Here is a 13,429-nt window from a genome sequence, read left to right on the forward strand (position 1 = left end):
AGTATACCTATTTGATGTCATAATTTTTTGTGTTTCTCTCTATAATTTTGGTCAAACTTTGAGATGTTTGACTCTCCAAAATTTTTAAAATGACTTATAATTTGGAACGGAGGGAGTACTAAGCATGATATGGTATAGACACCATAACACATATAAAACCGGACTACGGCAATTTTTAGATTCTAACGGGAATTTGTGCTGATCTTGATGGACTGTCGGTTGCACAAGGCGTCGTCTCCTTGTTTTCAATACGGAAACGTATCGCGCGCCGTGGACCAGAAGTTCCAGCCAAGAAATCGGAAATTTAGATAAGACAGGAGGTCCAGTATGAACCGGTCGGGTGATCTCATTCAATTTTATTTACAGCCAGATGTAGCTCGATCGGGGGGGCGGCAGAGACAGCTATCATGCTTCCGTAGTGTTTGACAACTAGTACAAGAAGAGATAGCTTAGCTATCATGCATGTCTCAAAATTTCCTGCTACCTCCGTACGTAGCTTCGATCGTCAGTATTTACAATTTCCTACCAAGATACCAAAACTACGTATGATGCATGAAGAAGCATATGGTCTCTCGGCAGCTTAGACAAAATCATGAAACCTGGAGGCCCCATACATCAACACACGCAAATGCAATTCATTTGTCCCGGAGCCCTTCGCCTGCGTGAAGAAATACCATTGCGCTCTATGATAGCCGTTCTGCAACAGAAGCATGGAGAGAGAGAGAAAAAGAAGAATGGAATAAGAGTAGTAGGCGGAAAGGCGACCGCCTCATGTACAGGCCTCCTTTGGTTCGCACTAGAATTTTAGCGTGCTATGAACAGTGATATTTTAACTGCTAATTATTATGTCAAACAAAGACAGTTTACAAAACTAACTCCAGAACCCCGCGCTAGTGACCCTGAAGAATCTAATGAGGTCTTTGACCACGCGATTAGAGGATGATTACTGTAGCATTATTGTAGCCAATCATTAATTAATTACCGTCATTAGATTCGTCGCGAAAAGTTACACTCATCCCTAAAAAAGTTTTACAAATAGATTTCATTTAGTACTTTATACATGCGAGATTTTCTTTTCGGAAAATGTGCACGCTATTTTTGTAGAATGCCAAACAAAGTCATAGCTTTGGTTGCGAGCATATGTGCTCCAGGCAGGCTCCACCAGATGTGTAAACAAAAGCAATGTCGGCAGCTCAGCTTGGACCGAACCAAAGACAGCAAAGGAAAAGCGAAAGCTGAGGAGGATGCAGAAAAGCGAAAAGCTGAGGAGAGAAGAGAGCGAAAGCGAGACGACGCAGGCAGCAAAAAAAAGCAGAGGCCATCGAGCGTATCCTGTTCTACTCCCGCACAGCCACAGCTACGTCCATCCATGGCCACTTGCATTGAGGCATTTCCTCCACAGCTGTCTTTGCGATCTCCTGTGCGTAAGGCACAAGTACCCTATCTATATAGGCCTCGTGTGAGTTGTTGGACATTATGTATCCAAACAATCACAACAGGTATGCCTCAAGGGATCGAGTGACGCTATCCTCATCAGCATCATGTGCTAAATTGTCGGACTGTATAGAAAAGATGAACATTTATGAGTACAAGATCAATTATAAAATAAAACCATAACTGCACTAGTCAAAAGTATAACTCTAACATTACTCATAACAAAACGAGGTATGTACCTGGAACTGCAGAATCCATGACTTGGCAGATCCTGTTGCTTTTGGGTGCTCCTCTACATCAATCGCGATGTCAATATTTGTAAAACGCTCTTCTAGATCGTCCAACCACGTAGGCGGGACAATGCGAGGCCATACGGCATCTCCACTGATAGGAAGACCCAGCAACATCGTAACGTCCTGTAGGGTCGGTGACATCTCTCCACAAGGGAGGTGGAAGGTGTGTGTCTCAGGCCTCCATCTATCAACCAGAGCCGTCAGTAGGGACCTGTCCAGCTTTGCCAAACCACTCTCAGCAAGACGGCCTATAGTAAGAAGACCAGCCTCACTCAACCTGAAAAGTAGAATCAAAGATAAGTACATTATGTAGGAAACTTATATGAAACAAACGTATTCTCAGAAACATAATCCGACGACATATCACCTGGGCACCCATCGTGGGTCAACAGGAATCAACTCCGCTGGTCGACGTAGACGCAGCACGTTAAGTTTCACGCGCTGAACCACTGCAAGGAAGGACCGGTGCGACGAGTCTATGACTCGGTCAAGTAGAGCTGGCGTATCTTCGGCCACACCTAACACAAAAAATATAAGTTTTCTATATTTTCTACAATTTATCTGAAATTTTCATAAACTTTTCTAACATTTTCTAGCCTTTTCTAAAATTTTTGTACAATAAATTTTTATAAATAATTTTTTCTAACATTTTCTACAATTTTCTACAATTTATCTGAATTTTTCATATACTTTTCTAACATTTTTTACAATTTCTAAATATTTTTTAAATTTTTTCTCGCATTAAACAACTAAGCAATATCACAAAAATGATTGATAGACCTAAATGGTTTTTCTAAAAACTAATCCTAATTCTACGTAAATTATAATAAAAACAGTACCTAAATCGTTAAAATATCATTACTGCTGCATACACTAATTATAGAATTAAACATACAAAAAATATAGAATAAGAAAGTTGAGAAATATTTATTATCTGCGGTTCGGATACAAAATCCAGCAAGGCTTCGCCGCTGCAACTCCCTCCCTCACCCCTCCTCTCTCCCTCCCCCTCTCTGGATATCGTGGGAAGCAAATGAGGGGGAGGGGGAAGCTCAGCCTTTCATATAGATGGGGGCCTGCCGCCCCCCTGCCGGGCGGCTGCCAGGCCTACCGCCCCGCCACCGGGCGGCGGGTACCGGCCGCAGCCTCCTAGGAGCCAAAATGCGATTAAAAATAAATTTTATTTACATTTAGGTCCCTACCACCCGGCAGCAGGCCGGCGGCCGGCCGCCCCGCAGCCGGCGGTAGGGGTACAAAATTGTAAATTATGAAATCGAAAAAATATTTCTATAAAAAACGATTTTGAAAAATATAAAAATAAAAAACGCCGCTGGCCTCTGCTGAGGATATCGGATATCTTCGCCAGCCGGCTACCGCTTTCAGTGCCGGACAGGAACACAACACTGTGCTGCGGCTTTCTCCTATTCTATTCGCTTCTTTTTCTGTTCTGTTGCGCGCACGGTCTCGTTCGAATTCCTTTGGGCTTTGGCCCTCCCATTTTTGGGCTACAATACCGAAGGCTGGGAATGGGGTTACATTGCAGCCAAGCTCCCAAATGGGCCAGAAAGAACTGGGCCAAGCCGGCCCGAGATGCTTGCTAACGCGCCGTCTCGTCGAGGAAACAGTCAACAGTATGATTTCTTCTGCGTCTGTATATTCGCTCTCTTTTTGAAGAATAAAGGTTGAAACAGTAGTTTGAGGACAATGCTAAATCTTTGCTGTAAATTCGTGTTTCCTTTGATTGTACGTTCAAACAGCTCACGAGTATAGAATCTAGAACCTAGAGGCGTTAATTGGTGACACTTATGTGTACCTCCAACTCTATTTAGTTCAAAATTTTATACTACTTTTTTAAAATAATATTTTATTTTGAAAAATTAGTACAAAATTTTGAATAAAGAGAGTTGGAGGTGCACTTAAAGATCACAAATTAACATCCCTGGTAGAACCCATTCTAACCTTTAGTCACTCAAAGTCAAATTCAGCCTACTGTAAATGACGGTGAAGCTTAGTAGGCCTCGACCACAAAATGTGAAAAGGGCCCAACAAAATTCATCTTCTAATCTAATCCGTGTAAGATTTATGTTGTTTAATTTATCCAGATTTCAATTAACTTGTCTAGATTTCAATTAGAATTTTGATTGATGGAGTAAACTTGCTTACTTGCATTAGAAATAAGCAGGGAAGAAGTAAACAAAATAGACAAGAAAATATCTAAAATACCCCTCGTAGCCACGCATCGAGGTCGAGGTCCCCCTAGGGCTAGCGAATCAAATCCTCTTCGTCCTTTTTTTTTTTTTGAAAACTCTCTTCGTCCTTCCCCTCCCTCTCTCCGCGGCGGCAGCTCCGAACGCGCACGCCTCCTCCGCCAAAGCCTAGCACGCCGCCGACCTCGACGGAATCCTCCCCTCGCAGTCATCCTCTCCGTCGCCCTCCTCCTCCTCCTCCTCCTCCTCCTCGCAGCCGGGTAGGCGTGGCGCGAAGATCCATCCGGACCTGGAATCGTCGTTTTTCTGGTAAGGAAACCCTAGCTCGCTTGGATGGGCTATTCTCTATGATTTTGTTTCCTGCCGCAGGCGCTTGTTGTGAGCCGTGAGCAATCGAAACCAGATCCCTCTCTCCGTTTCGGATGCTTCGGTCCTTGCGCCCAGTCTGCTGCTGATTTTGTTTGCTGTGTGGATAATACTGGCCGCTAACTTCATCCGTCCCTGAATTGTGCCGGTTCAACTAACAACTGAAACAGCATGCCGCACGATTAGGCCGCATCCGAGTCTGGGCGCCTCGTGGTATAGTTGATTGTAGGGGAACCTGTTGGATTTGTTCTGCTACAATCGATAAAAGGTGCGGGAAGCGTCTGGTTTACCTGGGTCAGGGTTACACAACTATTTGCTGGACCAGCATTGTCAGGAGTGTTTAATATTTTGGGAAATTCTCTTGGCCACCCATTATCAAATGGGTTAAAGCAGCTTGTCCCTTGTACAATTCAATAGTTTGGATGTGTATATGAGGTGAATATCATTTAGATTTTGGTCAAAATAATGTTCTTTTAGCTGTGAGTTGGTGTCAATGCTGTTCTGTTCACTACATAGAGGAAAGCAATGCAAGTTTAGCTTGGCTCTTTATAGATAATGTGTTAAAGCGGTAGCTTTCGCTCATCTAAGGTTTAGGCTGGGTATTATTTTTCACTAGATTGTTTCTCAGGAAATGATCTGTCTCACTCAGTTGTTTTCAGCTTTTTAGCAGAATCTTTATGAGTTATCTTCTTAGTTTTGGCCATACCTTTCTCATCTCCTGACTTTGATGTGTGCAGGTCACATAAACTTTTGGATAGGAGGATAATACCATCTCGTTCTTTGTAGTTGAGGTTGAAGATTGTTCTAAAAAATGGAGATCCAGACTTCAGGGAAGCCCATTGATTTGCTGATGGAGAAGGTTCTTCGCATGAACATTCTGTCTTCTGAATACTTTAAGGAGCTCTACAGGCTAAAAACCTATCATGAAGTCATTGATGAGATCTACTCTTGTGTCGAACACGTGGAACCTTGGATGACTGGCAATTGCAGGGGGCCCTCCACTGCATTCTGTCTTCTCTACAAGTTCTTCACCATGAAGCTTACTGTCAAACAGATGCACGGTTTGTTGAAGCATCCTGACTCCCCATACATTAGAGCTGTAAGTTCCTGTGACCGGCGTATTCTTTTTTGTGAATTTCTTGCTTCATGGTACCATATCTATTCATTAGGCTTGAGGTTAGTGCATGAATCCAGATGTTTATTGGGGTACTGCAGAACTCAACTGAGCAATGTTTTTGCGATAAAAAGTAGGTTTCTATGATCCAAAGCAATAATTCTTGCATTCTTTGTAATACATAATTTTGTGCATACATTTTGGTTATAGACACTAACAGTCCAACGACTTATTTCTTTGGATGGACTTTTGTGCCTGAACTTTTTGGTCATAGGACACGGGGATGACAAAGTTTGCAAGCGGGTTCATAGTGTACCAGTCTGTGCTTTGGAGTTGTGAGCATTTTGTTTTTTTTGTTTGTCTTCACTTAGCCTGTTATACAATCAGACGATTTATGGTGAATGACTGTGTGGTGTTTGTTTTTTGCAGATCGGTTTCTTGTATCTTCGTTATGTTGCAGATCCAAAGACTCTGTGGACATGGTATGAGCCCTATTTGAGGGATGATGAGGTACACAGATCTTTTTACTAACTTTGCTTGTTTATTTATTTGTGCCCCACACTTTTAAATAACACCTACTTTTGCTAGTATAGTACTCTTATCACTTTCTGGAACTTCCATTTGATACCCAAAGAGTGCTGATTTGTCATCTTTGATAAGAAAGGTGCCACTATGGTTTCCATGTGACTTGTACTAGAGTGGGATACTATAAAAGTCAGAGGTGAATATTCCATGAAAAGTCCAAAGAAAATAAGTTTATAACCAGCGCTATATTTGATAGTTCTTTATGCCAGCAATCTAGTTCGACATTACTATATTTTTTTTACTTCCTCTCTTGGTTTGTGTGGCTGTTATTCTGTTTCATCTCTAGGCTACCCCATATTTGCTTGGACCAAAGGTGCCGTTCTTCGTTGAATACTTGCTTGACTTTTATGCTATGTGGAATTGTGGAGTCTCCATTTGTTTTCATGTGCTAAATGAGCTGTTAGCATTAATTAAGAGCTGAATAAGCTGTATATTTTTTTTTCCTGGTACAGGAATTCTCCCCTGGATCTAATGGCCGTGTGACTACCATGGGTGTTTATGTCCGTGACCTTATACTCGGACAGGTCTGTTTCTTGACTCCCCTATCGTTTCTGAATGGAATAAGCATATTGGTCTTTTGACCTATTGTTGTGTACATATTTTCATGCGTAGCTTGAGATTCTTGCTTTCTGCTGAATCTAGCATTGATTCTCATAGGATAATGAATTTTTAAGCTATGTATTTGATTCCTTGTCCATGTCAATGTGTGTGAATTTTTTAAATCCCTACATTTGTTTCATGTATAATCAGAAACTTTGCCAATTAGCGGTACAGCTTTTTTCGTAAGTCTATTCATGGTTGCATAACATATTTGGACTTTGTGTTCAATTTGCCTTGTCTGGTATTATGCATTTTTATTCTTTTTGCTGTTTTCAGTTAAGTGGAGTTATTTCATGTCTGTCATTTACTGCTGACAAATGATTGCCATTTTAAGCCACTCCAGCTTCTATTAAACTTATACTGATCAGCATGCTGCTTTGTTTCCCTTTCATGATGCAGTATTATTTTGATAGTCTTCTTCCAAGAATTCCTCTTCCAGTAACTCGTCAGGTAACAGCCAATCTTGAGAAGATGAAATTACCCACCAAGCTTTCTGGAGTGACTGGAGACTCCAGTCGTCAGGGATCAGAAGATACTGCACGTCGCCCTCCTTCTGTGAAAGCCTCTCTGTCAGTTTCCTTTGGACAACGGGCTCCACACCGGGCTTCCACCAGAGATTCATCCCCTGTTCGGCGAACCATCACCCATGATGATACTCGAAGCTCTTACTCACCATATCGTCGCAGTGGTAGTCGTGACGGTCCTGATCGTGATCGTTCTGACCGGGAACTTGACCGTTCTAGCCGTGACCGGGACCGTTTGAGCCGGGATCAGGATCGCTCAAGACGTGACCGTGATCGTGATCGGGACATCAGAGATTATCATCAACGTGGGCGTGATAGCAGGGACCGTGACTACTACAGGTCCAGGCATTCAGAAGAAAGACGAGACGACAGAAGGGATCGTGAAAGTAGCAGGCACAAGCGCTCTAGCTCTCGTCATAGGAGCAGAAGCCGGAGTCGAAGCAGGGGCAGGAGCCGAAGCAGGAGCCGGAGCCGGAATGAGCAGCGATCCAGCCCATTCAGGGATGGAAATAAAGATAAGGCAGCCACCGTCTCAAGCAACCTAGCAAAGCTGAAGGATCTGTACGGTGATGTTACTGAGAAGAAGGAAGATGGCGATACTGAAAAGCTTTGCCGTGATTCATGCGCTGAGGAGGTCATCAGGTTAGGAGGCCCTAGATGGAGGTAAATTCAGACCTGTAATACTGCGGTCTCTACCTGTCAATGTGCTGCGTTGGTTGAGTCTCGAAAAGCTACTTGTTCTTAGACTTGCTATTGCTGAGTGTTATTTTGAATCTCGACTTCTTATCACTAAGAGTAGTCATTAACGGATTTTTCATATGCTGCTCCCATGCATCTGGAGATATTGGAACATACTGTATAAACACATGGTGTCCCGTGCTTTGTGCTTGCCTGATGCTAATGCAAAACGAAGGTAAAATGCTTCACTTTCAACTTTCAAATATTGCAAGTGTAGTACCTTGTCTTTGCTGAGTATGAGCTGTAGACCTCCCATTTTCCTTTTACAATCTCATAAAGTCAGTTTTGGATCTACATCAATGTTTGTACTAAGAATGTACCACGCATTTGGCGATCATTCCAGTACTCGTATGAACAGTATCTTCGTGCTTATACCATGCATCAAAGTTTGTCCGACAACCGCTATTGCAAGTTGGCATCAAAGCATTCATCCCAAACGCATAAGAACAGTATCTTCGTGCATCATCTGGAAGCAACGTGTGACTGAGCAAGCACTCCGACCTTTAGGTGATGCATTGCAGCATGATGAAATAAACAATGCAACGGAAGATTAGTTGACGATAAGGCATTTCTTTTTATAAAGACAACAGCGAGAAATACGTTTCGGTCTCTACGTCTAAGATTTACACTCGCGAGAAAAAGTTGGGACTCAAATCGGCAATACCACATGTCCACAAGTCATCTCCTGCCAAAAGTAGTTGACGGGTCAGTCTCATTATCCTTTATAGTATGGTAAAAGTTGATGCAAGTAATATTTGGTTAGTGGGAGCAGAACCCAGAAAACAAGTCATTATGTCTTTACCTCATGATCACATCTGTCTGAATGAGTTGTTGGGGTTTTCTTCTTGTTGTATTGTATTCCATCCATCTTTAAACATATGACATTTAAGACATGCTGATTAATTTATTTTAAGAACAGTGATAATATAGAAAAACATTATTCTGTCGTACAAATTAGACCATCCCATCTACTGCAGTCCTTGAAATGTGCTGCAATATACTCCTTCAGTCCTATACTTTCTGAATAGATTTTAGACCTCCAAAAAGAAAAGGAAAATGTTAAAACGAAATGCCCCTCCTAATCATACATTATTCTATCCTATATCACTGATCTAACTAATCCACTCCCCTGCACCGCGCAGTGCAGCGAGCCGCCTCTCCCAGCCACGGGGAACCCGCCACGTATCGCCTCACTAACTCCAGCCTCCCATCTCTCCCTATCGAGCGGCCACACGGGATCCGCATCAGCATCGCCGATGCCATCCTTCTCACCGTCCTCCGTCCGATCCAGGACACGTGTCCCACGGACGGCCAGGATGGACGCAGCCCACACGCTTTTCCTTCTTCCGGAACAAAAAAGATTCCCTTCGCCCACAGATATTTGAATTAAATAAACCGATTTAAAAGTATCCAAGTAAACGTTGCCACTCGAGACTCGGTGGGAAGGAAGAATTCGAGCTCACAGATTTGGTAAAATTTACCCCCATTATTATTAGCGCGCTGGGCGATGCTTCCGTGTTTCTACCATCCCTTTCTTATTAGCGCGCTGCCTTGATCCGAGGGTTTGGCACCTGTCCCTTCCCTTCCTTCCTCCCCCGGCGCAATCTTTCCTTCCGCGAGCTCGCCCGGCGATTTTTCTTTGCAGTTTTCTATTGCAAATCTTGGGCGCGACCTAAGCATCGATTCGGCTTTAAGCGGCCGAGGTTATTGTTTGTTGTGGTTCTGCTCTTGTTCTTGGCGCCGTTGCTTCTTGGTTGTTCATGGGTTCGTGAATCTTTCAGGCGGTCGGAGTGGAGGTGCCCGTGGTTGACCCGTTGGTGAGATGATTGTTGGGTCGGGAACTTCTTTCTCCTCTTCCGAGGTATGTGGTATTTCCTTTCTTGCTTGCTTAACTTGGATTGTCCCTTCGGATTTCATCGTCCAGTGGACTCAGTATTTACCTAGTCTCTTGCGATTTGTGGAACTAATAAGTAGTGGGCAAAATGTGGTGGCAAGTTAATAATCATTTGGTGACATAATTACCATGCTACTCTTTTGATTGACCTCGTGGTAGGCATGATTGTTGTTGCTACTGTGTCTCACCATATAAGAAGATTGGAAGAGCTGAATTTGTGACATTAGAACTTGCTTGGGTTGTAATATTATTGTTATTGTTTTTATTTTTATTTTGTTCTCTTCTTTGAAGAGAGCTTGAGGTTATAAGTTCAACTGTTTGCTCAGTTTCAGTGGGATTTGTCAATATGGGGCTCCAAACTCAGGTCCTCCAGATTTTCTGATGAAGTTAAAATTGTAGCGAAAGTGTATGTTAACATGTTTGTAACTTGTGATCCCTTAAAGTATTATCCTAGTATTCTATTCTATGACTATGGCATGTGTAGGGGATGAGAAGCTTACCCGCACATATTTCCATTTCCACACAACTCAAGCTATTAGGAGTTTAGGAGGAATTACATACCCATGCCCTCACATGATGGGGGCATAACATATGAACCTCAGAACATCTCTAGAAGCTTGATGCTCAAATGAACAAAATATACCCTTCTTTCTCCTAATGGTTGTCATTTGGTAAATGTATACAACATTTGCAAATGCTGATCCAAAAATAGTTTCTAATGGAGTTTCAAATCGTATGTTGTAGTCATTTGTGGTGACCTTTATGCCTATTATTATTGCTTGTGTTGCTCCTTCAAGACTTCCCTAATTAAAGAGAGATAGCTAAACAGCTTATTGATTTCTGGTGATCCTTTTCTTTTAGGTGGATTGGAGGTAACTTGCTACTGTAGTTACGACAGAGCAAAGCACATTATCTTGTAAAATGTGCATTTCGCTGGCTTTATCTTAAATCAAATCAGCTCTGTTTCTTGGAACAGGAACCAGTAATTTCCCATGCAATCTCTTGGTTGATGGATGCTCTTCCTGTTGTATCAGAAAGAGAGAGTCAAACAGATAGTCACCCTTTACTCATGGAGCATGTGATTGGTATCCCAAGGGATGATGTCCCTTCTTCTACACCTCGTCGAGATAATCATGATGGCATGGATCAACTGCCTCGTGACTCAGAAAGTTCTTCTGGAACAACTGCTGCATCTAACACTCCGAGCGCTCCTCTAGCAAGAAGAGATGATAATCGTGGTCCTCGTCGGCGAAGTCCTCTGAATTCTGGCTTCTGGATCTCAGTTGAACTAGTTGTAAATCTCAGCCAGATTATAGCTGCTATTTGTGTTCTGTCTGTATCAAGGAATGAACATCCTCATGCTCCATTGTTTGAGTGGGTCATTGGTTATACAATAGGTTGTATTGCAACTCTTCCTCATCTTTACTGGCGCTATCTCCACCGCAACCACCTGGCCACTGTGCAAGAATCAGCTAATCAGAACTACATTCCAAACAACATCCCTGAAAGTAATTCTTCTGAGGAATTTTCTGCCCCTCGAGTGTCTGAAGCTGGTGTTGTAACAGGCACAAATGGAGTTTCAAGAAACAACGTGGTTACTGTAAATCCAAGGTACCATATTCTAGACTTCGGTTACATTACTGCTTTTATTTATATATTGCTCTTCCTTCATCATTCACTTCCACTGTCTATATCTGTGAAATGTGGTCATAAGTTGCATGGTGTATAATACTTTACATGAGTGATTAGGGATCGATCGATATTATGCACTCAGTCCTAAGTGGTATTGCAAAGAGAATTAATTTGGCAACATGCTTTTGTAATTCAGATATCTTGTGTCGTTATTTTCTTTTCCTCAAGAAGTAACAATTGATATAATACAGGTCTGACTATCAAATCTGACTTGTTAGATAAAAAAAGGATTGGAAATTGCTGGGCAATTGGCACAGTAAAAGAACTTAGTACTGCAGTAATATATCTGACGTTTTACAGTCCCACTGTTTTGGTATCCATTGCAGTATACCTATGTACGGTCAATACAGGTTATCAGAATCATAAATGCTTTGTTGCTTAGCTTCTCTGAGTCCATTCTCTGAATTTCATTCCTCTTCTCGTAGGGCCCAAGCTTTTGCTGATCACTTCAAAATGGCTCTGGACTGTTTCTTCGCTGTATGGTTCGTTGTGGGAAATGTGTGGGTGTTTGGTAGACGTTCTTCTGCCCATGATGCGCCAAACTTGTACAGGTGCGCTCCTAGCCCGCCATGATGCTGTATCTTTGCAGCTGATTTAGATGTTTCATGGTGTACTCATGTTTCCAGGTTGTGTATAGCCTTCCTCACATTCAGTTGCATCGGCTATGCTATGCCCTTCATTCTCTGCGCACTGATATGTTGCTGCCTCCCCTGCATAATTTCTGTAATGGGCTTCCGAGAAGATTTGAACCAAAATAGAGGTGCTAGTTCAGATGCTATCAACGCCTTAGGCACATATAAGTTTAAATTGAAGAAGCCTCGTAATGGAGATGGAAATGGAAATGAAGGTGGCAGTGGGGTGTTGGCTGCTGGAACAGACAAGGAACGCGTTGTTTCTGCTGAAGATGCTGTGAGATTTTCTTCTGCACTAATGTTAACTTCACAGCTATTTCTCTCCTCGTGCATAATGCAAAACTAATTCGACTCTTTGGTCGCAGGTTTGCTGTATCTGCTTGGCAAGGTACGTGGACAATGACGAACTCCGGTTGCTCCCATGTGGGCACTTCTTCCACAAGGACTGTGTCGACAAGTGGCTCAAGATAAATGCACTGTGCCCCCTCTGCAAATCTGAGCTTGACGTTGTCTCGGCAACTGCTCCAGCCATTGGCTTTGGGCGCCGCCACAGCGACAACAGGGTAGGAAACGACATTGAATCGCAACAATAGCTATGGCAGCTTGTCCCATGAGGAGGCAACATGCCTTTGATGCGGCTTTCCACTAGAGCAATTTGTAAATTATATATAGTGCAGATTGTACAGTCGATCGATGAGCCCTTATGTGACCCAACAAGTTATTTCCTGACTGACTAATATCTCCTGTCGTCCATATGTGTTGCTTCTAGTTTCGTTCCCTACCTCCAGAGTTACCATTGTGCAACATGTTCTGAATGCTGATATGATCCTATTGATGACGAAATGCGGTTCTGGTAGCACGGCTTGGGAAACAGGACAGCTGTTGGCCCAATGCTGTCGTGCCTGCTGCATTCGCCTCTCAGATTCAGGAACTTGTTTGTGTCTCAGAAGATTGAAAAGGCCTTTTTTTATGGTCTCTCAGCATATATTATGTTGGGGATCACCGTCTCGCAGGTCGGAGGTTGCCCAAAGCTACGAGACGGAAAAACCAAGCAGGCCGGAGCTAACCCAAAGACAGCCGAAGGTCTCAGGAGGCACCCGGAGGTCTTCGGAATCGACCGAAGGTCCTGAGCCAAGCAGGCCGGAGCTAACCCAAAGACAGCCGAAGGTCTCAGGAGGCACCCGGAGGTCTTCGGAATCCACCGAAGGTCCTGAGAAGCACCTGAAGGTCTTCTAAGAAGGCCGAAGGTTAACTGCAAACCCGAAGGTTCCATCGCCATCCCAAAGGTCTAAGGATACCTTCGGGGTAGCGTCCTGCATACGAATTGGATAGGGTAGACAATTTGTACAC

The 13,429-nt window shown here is 43.1% G+C and overlaps 2 protein-coding genes across 15 annotated transcripts; both read left to right on the forward strand.

Annotated features, from left to right (window-relative positions):
- Positions 1-4,001: 4,001 nt before the first annotated feature.
- LOC120664285 (pre-mRNA splicing factor SR-like 1) lies at positions 4,002-8,064 on the forward strand. Of its 6 annotated transcripts, none has more exons than XR_005670825.1 (6): positions 4,002-4,243; positions 5,038-5,547; positions 5,689-5,749; positions 5,844-5,924; positions 6,452-6,523; positions 6,999-8,064. XR_005670825.1 is itself a non-coding variant. In XM_039943427.1 (5 exons), the coding sequence occupies exons 2-5, from the start codon at positions 5,112-5,114 to the stop codon at positions 7,788-7,790; spliced, it is 1,233 nt and encodes a 410-aa protein (XP_039799361.1). In that variant the 5' UTR covers positions 4,005-4,568; positions 5,038-5,111; the 3' UTR covers positions 7,791-8,003. The 6 variants fall into 6 exon arrangements, 2 of the variants coding, with proteins under 2 accessions (XP_039799361.1, XP_039799360.1); XR_005670827.1 differs by lacking the exon at positions 6,999-8,064 and having other exon boundaries at positions 5,038-5,399; positions 5,495-5,547; positions 6,452-6,518; XR_005670826.1 differs by having other exon boundaries at positions 4,003-4,243; positions 5,038-5,399; positions 6,999-7,373.
- A 1,175-nt stretch (positions 8,065-9,239) lies between these two features.
- On the forward strand, positions 9,240-12,864 carry LOC120664286 (E3 ubiquitin-protein ligase At1g63170-like). Of its 9 annotated transcripts, none has more exons than XM_039943436.1 (7): positions 9,240-9,331; positions 9,643-9,722; positions 10,617-10,627; positions 10,714-11,366; positions 11,873-11,998; positions 12,074-12,356; positions 12,445-12,847. In XM_039943436.1, the coding sequence occupies exons 4-7, from the start codon at positions 10,765-10,767 to the stop codon at positions 12,670-12,672; spliced, it is 1,239 nt and encodes a 412-aa protein (XP_039799370.1). In that variant the 5' UTR covers positions 9,240-9,331; positions 9,643-9,722; positions 10,617-10,627; positions 10,714-10,764; the 3' UTR covers positions 12,673-12,847. The 9 variants fall into 9 exon arrangements, with proteins under 9 accessions (XP_039799370.1, XP_039799371.1, XP_039799367.1 ...); XM_039943437.1 differs by having other exon boundaries at positions 10,732-11,366; XM_039943434.1 differs by having other exon boundaries at positions 9,277-9,564.
- Positions 12,865-13,429: the final 565 nt, after the last annotated feature.

This window comes from Panicum virgatum, chromosome 3N, assembly GCF_016808335.1.
Source record: "Panicum virgatum strain AP13 chromosome 3N, P.virgatum_v5, whole genome shotgun sequence".
Lineage (NCBI taxonomy): Eukaryota > Viridiplantae > Streptophyta > Magnoliopsida > Poales > Poaceae > Panicum > Panicum virgatum.